Source organism: Glycine max, chromosome 8, assembly GCF_000004515.6.
Source record: "Glycine max cultivar Williams 82 chromosome 8, Glycine_max_v4.0, whole genome shotgun sequence".
Classification (NCBI taxonomy): Eukaryota; Viridiplantae; Streptophyta; class Magnoliopsida; order Fabales; family Fabaceae; genus Glycine; species Glycine max.
The window spans coordinates 7,812,772-7,826,588 of NC_038244.2; the positions used below are offsets into that span (position 1 = coordinate 7,812,772).

The 13,817-nt window shown below is 32.6% G+C and overlaps 2 protein-coding genes across 2 annotated transcripts; both read left to right on the forward strand.

The window, feature by feature from the left end:
- Positions 1-2,315: 2,315 nt before the first annotated feature.
- LOC100811195 (uncharacterized) lies at positions 2,316-5,723 on the forward strand. The gene is made up of 2 exons (XM_003531132.4): positions 2,316-3,437; positions 4,301-5,723. The coding sequence occupies exons 1-2, from the start codon at positions 2,715-2,717 to the stop codon at positions 5,606-5,608; spliced, it is 2,031 nt and encodes a 676-aa protein (XP_003531180.1). The 5' UTR covers positions 2,316-2,714; the 3' UTR covers positions 5,609-5,723.
- A 2,119-nt stretch (positions 5,724-7,842) lies between these two features.
- LOC100809608 (lysine histidine transporter-like 2) lies at positions 7,843-9,941 on the forward strand. Its single transcript, XM_003532668.4, has 7 exons — positions 7,843-7,910; positions 8,027-8,410; positions 8,519-8,912; positions 9,299-9,404; positions 9,507-9,598; positions 9,693-9,761; positions 9,843-9,941. Exons 1-7 carry the CDS (start codon positions 7,858-7,860, stop codon positions 9,939-9,941), a joined length of 1,197 nt encoding a protein of 398 aa, XP_003532716.2. The 5' UTR covers positions 7,843-7,857.
- The last annotated feature ends 3,876 nt before the right edge of the window (positions 9,942-13,817 follow it).

Consider the following 13,817-nt stretch of genomic DNA (forward strand, 5'->3'; position numbering starts at 1 on the left):
ACTCCTCTAACTTTGGCCACCTTTTATTTTTGAAGCGCTAGCCAACTTTCATTTTCCCCATTGTCTCTGTCACTGTATCTCATTATTGAAACCATTGAGTTACAACTTTTCACTGTTTGCACTAGCTAGAATGGTGTGTAGACAGTACTGTACACAACCAAATCTATTATATACTACCGTAATAAAAATAAAAATAAAAATAAAAATAAAAACCTATTATATACACTAGAATGGTATACAATGGCAGTCCTTGCATATGTCAATAAATCAATTATATAACTGTTATATTGTTAGGTATCTTTATCGTTATAGTGAGTTTTTTTGTCTATAATGAAAAATATTTTTGTATAATATGTATCAGCAGATTTTAAACTTCTTATTTTCCCCGTTGTCTCTGACTATTGGTGTATCTCGTTGTTGCATTGAAATCGTCAATGAGTTACACTGTCATGCTATCTTTCCAAATTCTTTTTCTTATTTATATTCATCTAACAAAACAAAATGTCACTATTTATTTTAAATTAATTTATATATATTAACTTTTTTACGGTTTGAAAACCAATAGAATCAATTAAAATACAGTATGTAAAAAAGAATAGAATAAATTCTATTGACTAGCACGAAAACCTATTGCCTCAAAACTAACCATCACAACAAATTAAAATCGAAACAGTTATCAAAATTTAAGGAAATTATAGAAACATAAGTATTGAACCTCACGTCACCTGCCTATTGGCTAACAACAAAAGACTTTGACAAAACAGGCCAGGACAACAAACATCAAAAGCAATAAAGCCTCAATTATTAGGAACAAACAACTATCTAAGCCTGGAAATAATGTATTCAATGTCTTCCTCTTGTAATTACTGCACTTCTTGTTTTTTTTTTTTGATAAAAAAAATGTAATCAAATGTCTTAATAATAAAAGAAGTAAAAGATTATTCATTAGTTAGTAGTACAATGAAGAGTAGTAAAACCTTTTGTAGTCGCAAGCGACATTCTACGGGTCTGGTGCGTTTCTTCCGTTTTCATCGAGTTTGAGAGAATATAATCAGTGTGGGCCGTCTTCTTTATCTTTTGTGTCATTCAATCCCAAGGGGAATGTCCATAATGCAGGCCAACCTATAGTAATTGGTTTAGACGCACCAAAGGAAAAAAAAAGAGTAATTAACTAATATACATAGAACTTTATTTCTTTAAATTATATCAATAGTTTAAACAAACAAGGTAATCGTATTTAAATATTCACCATCATAAGAAATCTTCAAGGTTCAGGATACTAATTTTGTGAGCAGAACAAAAAAAAAAGATAGAGAACTTTATCTCTTTTGTAATAAATTTCTCTTAATTTGTACAAGATCGCATAAAGATTTTCTTCCGCTAAATTCATATGCAATTTAACTTGTAACAAAAAAGTATGTAATTTAACAACTTTTTTAATCGAATTTGCTTTACTCCTCTAATATTTATACAATATTTTTCTAACTAGCAAGTGTATTAGACGAACAGTCAATAAATATTTTTCAGTAAAAAAAAAAGTATATTTTACAGGAGGCAGTACATGCTAAATGCCATCTCTTTGGCATGTATAAGTCATGCCATTTGAGTCTAAGATGGGTACGTACCAAGAAAGGGCAACCATATCAATGATATCATTACATAAACAGTAAGATGTGCATAATTATAAATGTCACAATTATATGCTAAATGTCATAATTATTAAACATTATTGTTGTTATCTTTTTTAATACGACATGCATGCATTCCATTTAGCATATACACAGACAAAATGGTTAAAGTCCCTTTCTTTGTTCCCTCCCATCTTTCCCAAACAAGCCTCAAGGCGTAAAACTCACGTTATTATGTCCCTAGCGGCATCTCTATTTCTGGTGTGCAAAACTCACGCTCCAAATGTTGAACACCACAAAACTTAATAATGGCTACCAAATTTCAGAGCATGCCGATAAATTTTGATGTCCAAGTCTTGAAAATCAATTATGTACGGAAGGCAAAATTGCGCCTTAATTAAAACGAAGAAGTAACAACAACAAAATTTGTGCCCCCTCTAAATCTCATTTTAATGTGCCCAGCTAAACGTGTGCTCCATGTCCCACTACAAATGATGACACGATCCTTGAAATTTCCCAAGTGAATATGAAAGCAACCTCCAGCATTGTGGGGTCTACGGAATTTTCAATAATTTTAATAAAAATATCATCTTTGGCTGTGATCTCACGCATCAGAGAATCTCAATCATTCTAAGCCTTCTTTTTAACTTTTCCTAAGTGCGTGGCCTCCCTCACAAATCCTATCTAGTGGCCATTTTCCTTTTGTCATCTAACACATTGCCATAACAGTTTATAGTTGTTGCTATCTCTTTTTCTTCCCTCGAGCGTTTTGCTTTGCCACCCTTCAGCCAGAACACTGTTTAAGTTCATGTCATGTTGGCCAACTTCGGATTCCAACTTTTGTTTCCTTGTACTTCACTGTTTACTAGGTTAATTAATCTCACTTCCTAGAATTTTCATTTTTCAACAACTTTTAGTCCAAGAGAATAAGCATATATTCTGTTAGTGGTGTGTGCTTTCACTTTTTGCTTTTATGACGGGTCTGATAGGCATCTTTTCACTGCTGTTTTGCAACTAGAATTGAACAAAGTGGTAGTGAGTGTCCTTTGTTGTAAAAGGGTCATCTCTAAAAGTACTACTACTACTATGCCTCCTTCACAATTCCCTCTTCGTTGGGAGAGCACAGGAGACCGATGGTGGTATGCATCTCCAATTGATTATGCTGCTGCAAATGGCCTCTATGATCTGGTCACTGAGCTTCTCCACCTTGACACCAACCTCCTCATTAAGCTCACTTCCCTTCGTCGAATTCGCCGCCTAGAAGCCGTGTGGGACAACGAGTCCAAGTTTGAGGATGTTGCCAGGTGCCGGTCCAAGGTTGCAAGGAATCTTATGATTGAGTGTGAGACAGGAAGAGGGCATAAGCATAACTCTCTCATCCTTGCAGGCTATGGTGGATGGCTTCTCTACACTGCTGCTTCGGCCGGGGATGTGGACTTTGTTCTTGAGTTGTTGGGGAGAGACCCTCTTTTGGTGTTTGGTGAGGGAGAGTATGGTGTCACTGATATGTTTTATGCTGCAGCCAGGGGAAAGAACTGTGAGGTCTTTAAGCTGCTGCTTCGTTCTGCTCTTTCAAGAAAGGAGTGCCTTGGTGGAAGTGAAGCAGAATTGGAAGAGAAGTTGGATGAGGGTTCTAAGGTTTTCAAGAGGGATGTGATGAATAGGGCCATCCATGCTGCTGCCAGGGGAGGGAATTGGGAAATACTGAAGCAGATTCTAGCAAGTGTTTCTGTTTCTCAGGTTTTGTCTTATAGAGATTCACAAGGATGTACTGTCTTGCATGCAGCAGCTGCAAGAGGCCAAGTTGAGGTGAGGCTCATTACTTAAGAGTGTGTTGGTTTTATGTAAATTCCACTTTCCAAGGCACATTTGAACTCCAATTCCACTCTTATGGATCATTGGCATTCAACATGAGTAAGAGCATGTTTGGAAATCCATTACTAAATTACATTTGAGGTAAAAGTAATTTTGCCGATGGACCGGGACCCTTGTTTTTGCATTCATTTTGCTTTTGTCTGTTGGATTTGCACTGGAACACGTGTCACAACATTTCCAACACCAAATCAAGCATGCACTAAATGGAAGTTCAAACACAACCCTTAGTAATTGGTGCATTTTTGGTTTAGGTGAAGATGTCCCAAATTATGATTTGGGCGAAAGTATCTTTTGCCTAAATCATGGTTTGGAGATTCTCAAAGAAAAACCAAAACACACTTTGAATGTGCTAGTAGAAAATTCGGAAGCCCTACTTGTTTAATGGTATTGTTATACTTAGAAGTCCTAAGGACAGAGATATTAGATCCTTAATAAATTATGGAAAAGCCTGGTTTATTTGGCCAGGGAGGCTTAATAACTACATAAGTAGAGTATGAAAAATGTTTATAGATACTACAGAACATCTAGTTCGTTCAATTATCAAGATTCACAATAGGTCAGGCTCCTCAAAGTTGTGAAATATAAAATATTTAGTGAACTGTTCAGATGGTACTACACACAATTGTGTGAATTCCTCTTTCAGTGATTCTCAATGCTTTATTCCAATCAGAGTTAAATGTTAAATATTTCTGGGGGCAGTTGATGCTACAAATGTTTTGTATGTCCAAACTTTTTGCATCTTCTTCACGGTCAATAAATTATTGTTACTTATTTTCATTATTTTAATGATGATGTAGGTGGTGAGAAATCTAATTGAATCCTATGATATCATCAACTCAGCTAATGCTCAAGGCAATACAGCATTACATGTGGCCTCTTACAGAGGTTACTTACCCGTGGTAGAGATTCTGATTGGAGCATCTCACTCGTTAGCAACGTTAACCAATCACTATGGAGATACTTTTCTTCACATGGCAGTGGTTGGTTTCAGAAGCCCTGGTTTCTGTAGACTGGACAAGCACACTGAGCTCATGAAGCAACTGACAAGTGAAAAAATTGTGAAAATGAAGGATATCATCAATGTCAGGAACAATGATGGAAGAACAGCTCTTCATGTTGCTGTGGTTCATAATATCCAATTTGATGTAGTGGAATTACTGATGTCTGTTCCATCAATTGATTTGAACATTTGCGATGCTGATGGGATGACACCTTTGGATCATCTTAGACAAAAATCACGATCAGTGTCTTCTGAAATCTTAATCAAGCAATTAATTTCAGCTGGAGGGATCTCTAATTATCAGGACTATGTGACAAGAAATGCCCTTGTTAAGCATCTTAGGACTCATGGTATTGGAGGCAGTCCTGGAACATCATTTAGAATACCAGATTCTGAGATATTGTTGTACACAGGCATTGAGAATTCATGTGATGACAATTATGATCAGGCAAGTGTAGAATCAAATTCATGGTCAAGTGAAATAAACAATTATGACTCGGCCAATTCGCCATGTAACAGCAAGTCTAGTTCTGTCAATTATGGGGCAAGGCACCTAAAGTTTCTGCTCCAAAGTTCTAGAAGAAGAGACACAAAAGAGGCAGCCTCAGATTTAGAAGATGATGTTTCTGTGAATTCTTTCAGCTCAAGGAACAACTTGGAAGACTTTCCAATTCCATTGAGGCAAAGATACTCAAAAATGTGTTCTCTTCCAAACAACAAAAGAACACTATCTATAAGGACTTATCTTCCAAGTCCTACAGCCAAAAAATATTTTCATGCAGGTCTAACGCAAGGCGTGATTAAGGTAAAGCCACAAGTGCCTCTACCTGTTCATTCAACATCTAATCTTTTTCAAAAACTATCTATCTCTTCTAATTCTACGAATAATAAGCAAAAACGTGTTGATATAATGGGACCCTCTTGCTCCAATCGACCAATGGATGGGGGTGGCACCCTACAGTTGAACTTTAAGCAGGGCACTTTCAATAGGAGATTGATGAACCGGTACTTTTCTTTTGGAGCACATGGCCAGGCTTTGGAAGATGCAAATAGCTGCACAATGTCAAATTGCAGTTCTAAGCATTTTAGTTCTTTAGTTGCATAAATGTTAAATAGGAGCTTCGAAAAAGTTTGGTTGATCACGTTTCAAAAGTTCATGTAGAATATGAAACAATAATAATTAATATTAATAATACTGATAATATATGTTCGGCGCTCAACTATACTTTGAAAGTCAACCGCCAAGTCCAAATTCGACTAGTAATGTTAGCCAATGCTTCTTAAGCTTTTATTGTCAGAATTTACCACTCAGCATGTAGTTGGTAAGTGTTTTTTGAAAATTCTCTAATAGTCTGATTTCTATCAAAAAGTTGTAAAAAAATTTTAAAAAAATAAAATTTAAAATAAACTCAACAAACTTGCATGTGTCTACCCTACCAAGTGTCATTTTCAAGCATAGTTCTCATGGTTGAGACTTTGGACCACACTATAAACCATATTAGAAATGCTTGCTACAATATCCGTAGCAGATGAAATCTTTTGGCAAAGACTAATAAGGTTTGAGGGAATGCAACTCAACCGCTGATATGTTTGGAGTAATAAGATTGATGTAGTGGTAAAAGGAGAATGTAGGGAATGGAGAAGATAAGGAGAGAAATATGGTGGATTTGATTTTCTGCTAATAAAAAGAAACTAACAATTAATAATTATATTTGTCAATAAAAAAAACTGCTGACATGGGGTGGGTATGAGAACTTTTGAGTTCTCTCCAGGGTTACTTTCTGTGTATCTTCAACCTGACATGGCAGCTACTGTATATCTAAGACTATAAGATAGTGCTTGTGATTTTGGGCATTTGGCCCATTCGGATAACAATTCTTTTTATTAAATTAGAAGTAATTAATAAAATTATAATTGTTAATTTAATTAATAATTATAAACAAACTTAAAAAATATGTTATAAGATTTTTTATATAAGTTTTATTTTTTGTTTTATAGATAAAAATATATTTTGATAAGTATAGTTTTAATTTCTAAGTTAATTTTAAATTTATACCATTTTACTTTAAAGATTAAAAATTAAAATAAAGTATAAATAATTTAACAATTCAAATAATAATACTAGTAATATTTTTGTTAAGAAAATAAAAAATATTAAATATTATAGATAAAATATAAAATAAAAATAACAAATTATGAAGTGAGTGTATGTTAAAACTTAAAAATAATCTTATAAATTAATTAAAAAATTATAGACTAAAAAAATAACAAAACATGTATCATCTTCTATTATTAGATAGAAAAACAGCACAGAGCAAGATTATAGACCAGAATAGGTAAAATGCACTGCAAGCTCTGGCTAGCAAGAGAGGAATGGAAGGAGAGAAGAAATGGAAAAAAAAAGACTCAACGCAAATCTTATGCTTAGGGTGTATAAGTGAAATCGAGAGAAAGGGGAAGATATTTTCTCACTTGGAAGAAAAAATGACATTTTCAAATGTTAAGATTTCACTATTGATTCTCTTTAACATTCAAATGTTATTATAACTTCTCGTTTTATTAACGGTATTTAATAAAGGACTAAGATCTCTTCTGGTAAAATTTATTTGGAGAGGATATAATAAATACAAGAAAAAAGAGACATTAATCGATATAATAAATGATGTAACAATAAAAATGTAAAAAAAAAAAAGAGAGAGAGAGATTTAAAAAAAGAAGAAGATGAGAAAAAGGTGAAAGAGAAGTTGGATATACAACAATAATAACTCAGATTTGTTAAATCGCCTATATTATCCATCATGTCACAAAAGACAAATTCCTTTTATCCAATAAATAAATGAAAATTGTGTAATGTTTGTGTGAATTTATGGAGTATGAAAGTGTTCTACAAAGAGGCAACTCCTAATTAATAGAAGAACAGAAACAACACACGTGCTGATAATAAAAAAAAAACATGAAAAATGCTCATAACTCGGAACTCTGACACTACAAATCGAAATGCATGTTTGAATGAGTAATATATTTAACGAGAAACTAGCTAGCAGAAGTAGATCCACCAAACATGCTAGATTTATAGTTATGTTTCAACTACCATGTACTTTACGGATTTTATGGGAAATGCGGGTTTAAATGTGTAAGACCCAGTTGTCCCAATTACAACTTACGCACATCAAACTAGTGCAAGACCTTTGAAGTACGTGGTTGGTTGGGTAGAAAGTAGAAGAAGTGAGCAAAATGGAAACTGAAACTGAAAATGCTAATGATGCTGATATAAAGGCCATTAATGATTGGCTTCCTGTCACTGCCTCCCGAAATGCCAAATGGTGGTACTCTGCCTTCCACAACATCACTGCCATGGTTGGTGCTGGTGTCCTCACCCTTCCTTATGCCATGTCTATGATGGGCTGGTACCTACATCCTCTTAAACTTTAAACTATGATTGTAACTTGTACCTAGTCACACTTTGAAAAATTGATGCTTTATATATGATATCAAATTAGCAACAATTGTGATGCATTAACAGGGGTCCGGGGACAGTTATACTGCTCTTGTCATGGATGATCACGTTGTTTACCCTATGGCAAATGGTTGAGATGCACGAAATGGTACCTGGTGTGAGATTCGATAGGTATCATGAATTGGGGCAGCATGCCTTTGGAGAGAAGTTGGGTCTCTACATTGTGATTCCTCAACAACTACTTGTTCAGGTTGGCACATGCATTGTATATATGGTCACAGGAGGAACATCGCTAAAGAAGTTTCATGACACGGTTTGCCCCTCGTGTCAAAACATTAGGACCTCCTATTGGATTGCTATCTTTGGTTTTGTAAACTTCGTCCTCTCTTTGTGCCCCAACTTCAACTCTATTTCTGCTGTCTCTTTTGCCGCAGCAGTCATGTCTATCGCGTAATCTAACTCCTCTCTACCCTTCAATTTTATGTTTATGCATGTTGTTGTTTTTGGGTGTACTAATTTGATCCTTTTGAAAATTCCTTACTATAATATTATGCATAGTTACTCAACCATTGCTTGGGTGGCTTCCATTGGCAAGGGAAAACTACCAGATGTGGACTATGGCTACAAAGCCCACAGCACTGCCGATGGTGTATTCAACTTCATGTTGGCCTTGGGAGAGGTGGCATTCTCCTATGCAGGTCACAATGTGGTTTTGGAAATCCAAGCAACAATACCTTCTACTCCTGAGAAACCTTCCAAGAAAGCCATGTGGAAAGGAGTTATATTTGCCTATTTAGGAGTTGCCTTTTGCTATCTCCCTGTGGCCTTCATTGGATATTATATATTTGGCAACTCTGTCCAGGATAATATCCTCATCACACTAGAAAAACCAACTTGGCTCATTGCTGCAGCCAACATGTTTGTTATTGTCCATGTTATTGGAGGCTATCAGGTCAATTTCAATTTTTTTAATAAAAAACAAGAGTCTGATTATTCATTTTGTTTCTATGTTGCAACCACTTTCCCTTTAATTCATGTGGTTTAAAACATCTTATTTTGATTTTTTATATTATGAAAGGTCATTTGAAATGAATGTGGATTAAATGGTTATGTCACTTCATTTTAAATAGTGTTTAGTCAATATTTAACTAAAATGACCAAGAGGTAAAAGAAATTGTAATTATATGTATCAAAATAAGATGTTTTAAATTATAAGTACTAAAAGAAAATAATTGTTGTAGCTATGTAACCAAAGGTAATTAAACTTTATAAAAAAATGTTACATTGTTATGTTATTGTGGTTTTTTATATCTCATTATTATAAGTTGCCAAAAATAGGTATTCTCAATGCCGGTGTTTGACATCATCGAAACCTTTTTGGTGAAGCATTTAAAGTTTTCTCCTTGTTTTACACTCCGCTTTGTTGCTCGCACTGTATTTGTAGGTACGTGATAGTTATGAACTTTGTCTTTAGTTTTGAGTTATTAATTATAAATAAATAAATAAATAAATAGATAGACATTGTATAACTGTCCTTTTATTTCAGCAATGTCAATGTTAATTGCCATATGCATCCCGTTCTTCGGTTCTCTTCTTGGATTTCTAGGAGGATTTGCCTTTGCCCCAACATCATACTTTGTAAGTATAAACAAGACATTTTTTATTTATTTATTTTTTCTTTTTAATTACCAAGCAAAGTTGCTCAATTAGTCATATATTATTTTTATTGCAGCTACCCTGTATCATCTGGCTTAAACTCTACAAACCAAAGAGATTTAGTTTGTCTTGGATAGTCAATTGGGTACGTTAACTGAGGTTTTGAAAATTCCTTCTCGTGTCTAGTAATTTTTTTAGACTAACTTATTTTATTACTACATTGCAGACATGCATTGTGCTTGGGATGCTATTGATGATACTAGCTCCAATTGGTTCGTTGAGAAAAATCATTGTTTCAGCGGCGAATTACAAGTTCTTTTCGTGAATTGTTTAGAAGGCTATTTATTTGATGATAGTTTTAGTTAGCCTAGATTCTAGTAATTCTTCAATTGTCTCTTTTATCCATTTGCTGACCTTTAACTGTTAAAAGGTACTAAGATAATAATTCTATGATACTAAGATGGAGTAAAATAGAACATAAAATATAATTAGATGAAAACAAGAGTTAAATACATTCGGAAGTAGACTTGTCTTGCACATAATTCAATAGAGTTAGAAATTTCGACAAGCAAACTGAAAAATATCCCTTTTATTACAAATCCGCTTCAGTTTGAGGTTGAACAGGAATGTCAATTAGCATATATAACATTCAACTTCCCAGATGTCAGAGAGCCCTTAGCTGAAGTTACATAAGATTTTCCTGGCTTTTGATGCCTTGACAGAGGATGGGAATTTACAAAATTTAAAAGCTCTAGTTAGTAGAATATGAACAGAACCTTGATTAATGTCATCCAAGCCTCTCGAGTTTATCTATTCCACAAGTGTAACAAATGAAAAAGTATTACAAGGTTAAATCTCATATAGGCCACAAGAATCAAAAACAGTAACGAATCAGATATCAACAAAAATCCGATGAACATGTCATACGTTACTTAAACTAAAGAGAACTGTATTACGATTGCCATATCAATCATTCCTATCAATACCATCAAACCCTTGTGGAAACTGGACATTGAAAACATTAATAAGATGACATCTCCAAGTGAGTCCCCCTATTATAAGATTGCCATTAATATTAACAACCGGTAAATAATAACTTTTTAAAGGTAATTACTGGCAATTACAACATTGTCATTGTCGTTAAAATTAAAGCTCATTTTGCCGTAGTCAATGGAGATTAATACAAGTGTTCCAACAAATATAAGGTTCTCATAATTATCAAAGAAGAAATGAAATTAAAATAGTTATTACAAATAACCTATTTTTATAATTTTAAAAAGTTAGATATTATCATATTTACGATCGATATCCCTAAAAAATGACGGTTTCACGATAACCAAATAAAAAAATCCAAAATGTTTATCACTAACACCCTATTTTGAAGAAAATATTTAATTTAGTAATATAATTAAATTAAAAAATAAGAAAATTCGTGTTATTTTTATTTATTTCCTAACTTATTTAACATTTTCGTTGCATTAAGTTATTTAATATTGCTAAGTCAATATAAATATGAATAATATATATAATTCCCACAGCTTAACAGGCTAGTCCAATTTGAAGTGTCAACACTCAACAGCGAGATGGAATTCCCAATCAAATGTGGGGCTACAGGCTATTTACGAGGAAACGTAGTACATTTTTTTTCTTTCCAAAAGTGACTTATTTATGAGATGATTAAATTGATTATTTTAGAATGAATTAATAAAATAGTCATATATATATTATAGCGTATTGGTTAAAGAATCAAAGCTAAAAAAATGTATATAAAAAATATTATCAACACATCTACCAAAATTTTCTGATAAAAAAAAATCTACCAAAATCTTTCAACTCATATCCATTATGTTTTTGAATAAAATAATTATTTTTTGATTTCTTAGAGTGTGTTTGGTTTACATTTTTATTTTCTATTTTCATTTTTTGTTTTTATTTTTAAAATATTATAATTCTAAAAACATGTTCGGTTTAATTTCTTAAAAATTAGTTTAGATATTTCATCTATTTAATAAGAATGTATGCATGTTCTGGAAAATTAATTTAAACATTTCAACAAACACCTTATCAGCAACAAAAACCTTATTAACCCTAGCCCACAAGGCTATGCCGTCACCACCCTCCATTGTGCTATCGAAACACCCCTGTTCGTCAGCGTTACACCTCACCACCAACAAACAGTTGAGGACGCCACGAAACCTACCCAGAAGGAAACAAAATCATTGAAACCCCAACATAACCACTAACTAGACTAATTTGGGTTGCAATAGAGTTTGGGTGTGATAGGTGGTGGTGCACAACGTTTTGATAATAGAGGTTAGGTCGCCGACGTTTGGGCTGATGATTGTGGAGGACAGGACGGTGCAATTAGTTTGGATTATGGTTTGGTGTTTGGAGGTGTGGGTGGTGGCCGTTTAAGGCATTGATGATGGAGTTTGAAAGTAGGTGGTGGTGTGTTGTGGACTGGTGATGGTTTCAGGAGATAAATGTTGAAGGAGAAGAAGGTAGAGGAAAGGTGGATTCAGAGTACTAGAGACGAGGCTGCTAGCGAAATGTAATAATTACGACTCATGTCACCACATTTTCTTTTTAGAGAAAACATTAAAAACGACACATTCTTATTTTCAATTTTCAGTCTTTTCTTAAAAATATTTTCAAAATTTAAAACAAACACATTTTCAAATACATTTTCTGTTTTTACTAAAAATGAAAACAAAAAATGGACAAACCAAACACCCTTAATTATTGTCCCTAAAACACCCTTTAACAAAATATAAATATATCAGAAAAATATTGTTAACATTTATCTTATATGTAAATAGATTATATATATATTACATTTACATGTTTAATTCATTTTTATATATATGTCTATCGTCTTATTAATTTAGTATTTTTAATAGAGAGAGAAGTATGTTAAATTATTCCTTAAATGATCAATCTTATTTAAAGCTGTCTAACCTAATACGTAACTCGCAAAATAAATAAATTATGTCCCAAGTTTGAAAAAGGAAATCAAATAAACAAGTTAGAGCTTAGATTATTTTTTTACAGGAAGCTTAGATTTTTTTTTTAAGAAAAGTTCTTATTGTCAAAAATTTGGACAAATATAATATTTTCGTATTCATGCTATAAATATATTTGCCCTAAGAAAATTATCTCGTCTATTTTTTTACAGGAATTATCTGGTCTATTTTAAAATTTAATATATAGACCTTTAAATAAATTTTTGAATTCAATATTTAAGAAAGCCATGTCTCGTGATTAAAAAGAATAAGCATGAAATTTGATAAATACATTAAGGATAAAAAGAAAAAAATATAAAAAATTTGAAATTAAAAGTTAGTATTTTAAAAATATTACTTCATTTTAAAAACGCTAAAAACTATAAAAAAAAAGGTTACTAAAAAACTTGTTATCTAAAACTCAAATGATTTTTTTAACTAGTAAAAAAACTAAAAATTAATTAAAATATATTATCGAAAATAATCAAAAGGTGCAAAGCTCTAATTATTAAATTTTGTATTCAATAATTTGTTTTTTATCCGTTTACTGAATAATTAGTTAATTAATTACCAAACAGTTTTACTATATTAAAATGAGTTTTGGGTATCTTTCATGGTTTGCATTTGGTTTGGAATAGAAGTTTTCGTAATATTATTGTCACTTTGATACTAAGGCTACAACTTAATCTTTTAATTAACGGTTATTGTAAATTATTACAATATGTTTAAAGCCATCCATAATATTCATAATTACATGGTTCATGTTTTGTGTGTGAGACAAACCAAATTATGCGGATGTACTATCAGGCTATCGGCTATATGCGGATTGAATTAATCTTTGTCTAAGTCACGTGTATTTCATGTGATGCCTTTTTTTTATTTATTTACTTACAATGTATTAAGAGCTGACTTTGTCTGGTTCATCTCCTCCTTCTAAATTTTAACTCTACCAAAAAAAATTTGCCTGTATAAATTTTCCTAAGGGGAGCTTCTAGGCCTTTAATTTTAATAAAATTCCATTAAAAAAATGATTATCAATGCAAAGTTACATAAATTCTATGGCACAAGTTCTCAAATTAGTTTACCACGGATCTGACAAGTAAAAAACTAAAAATGCAAAACCCACTAATTCGAATGTAAATATAGTTGTTTCCAAAATGATTCGGCAAGCTTCAAATATATTGACTTAAAATTTGAAG

Bases quoted from the DNA above. Each gene is read 5' to 3' on its own strand.
- LOC100811195 (XM_003531132.4), top strand. From the start codon at position 2,715: ATGCCTCCTTCACAATTCCCTCTTCGTTGGGAGAGCACAGGAGACCGA. The intron at 3,438-4,300 runs GTGAGGCTCATT...ATGATGATGTAG, and splicing joins CTGCAAGAGGCCAAGTTGAG to GTGGTGAGAAATCTAATTGA.
- LOC100809608 (XM_003532668.4), top strand. From the start codon at position 7,858: ATGGTTGGTGCTGGTGTCCTCACCCTTCCTTATGCCATGTCTATGATG. The intron at 8,411-8,518 runs GTAATCTAACTC...TATTATGCATAG, and splicing joins GCAGCAGTCATGTCTATCGC to TTACTCAACCATTGCTTGGG. The intron at 9,599-9,692 runs GTAAGTATAAAC...TTTTTATTGCAG, and splicing joins TTGCCCCAACATCATACTTT to CTACCCTGTATCATCTGGCT.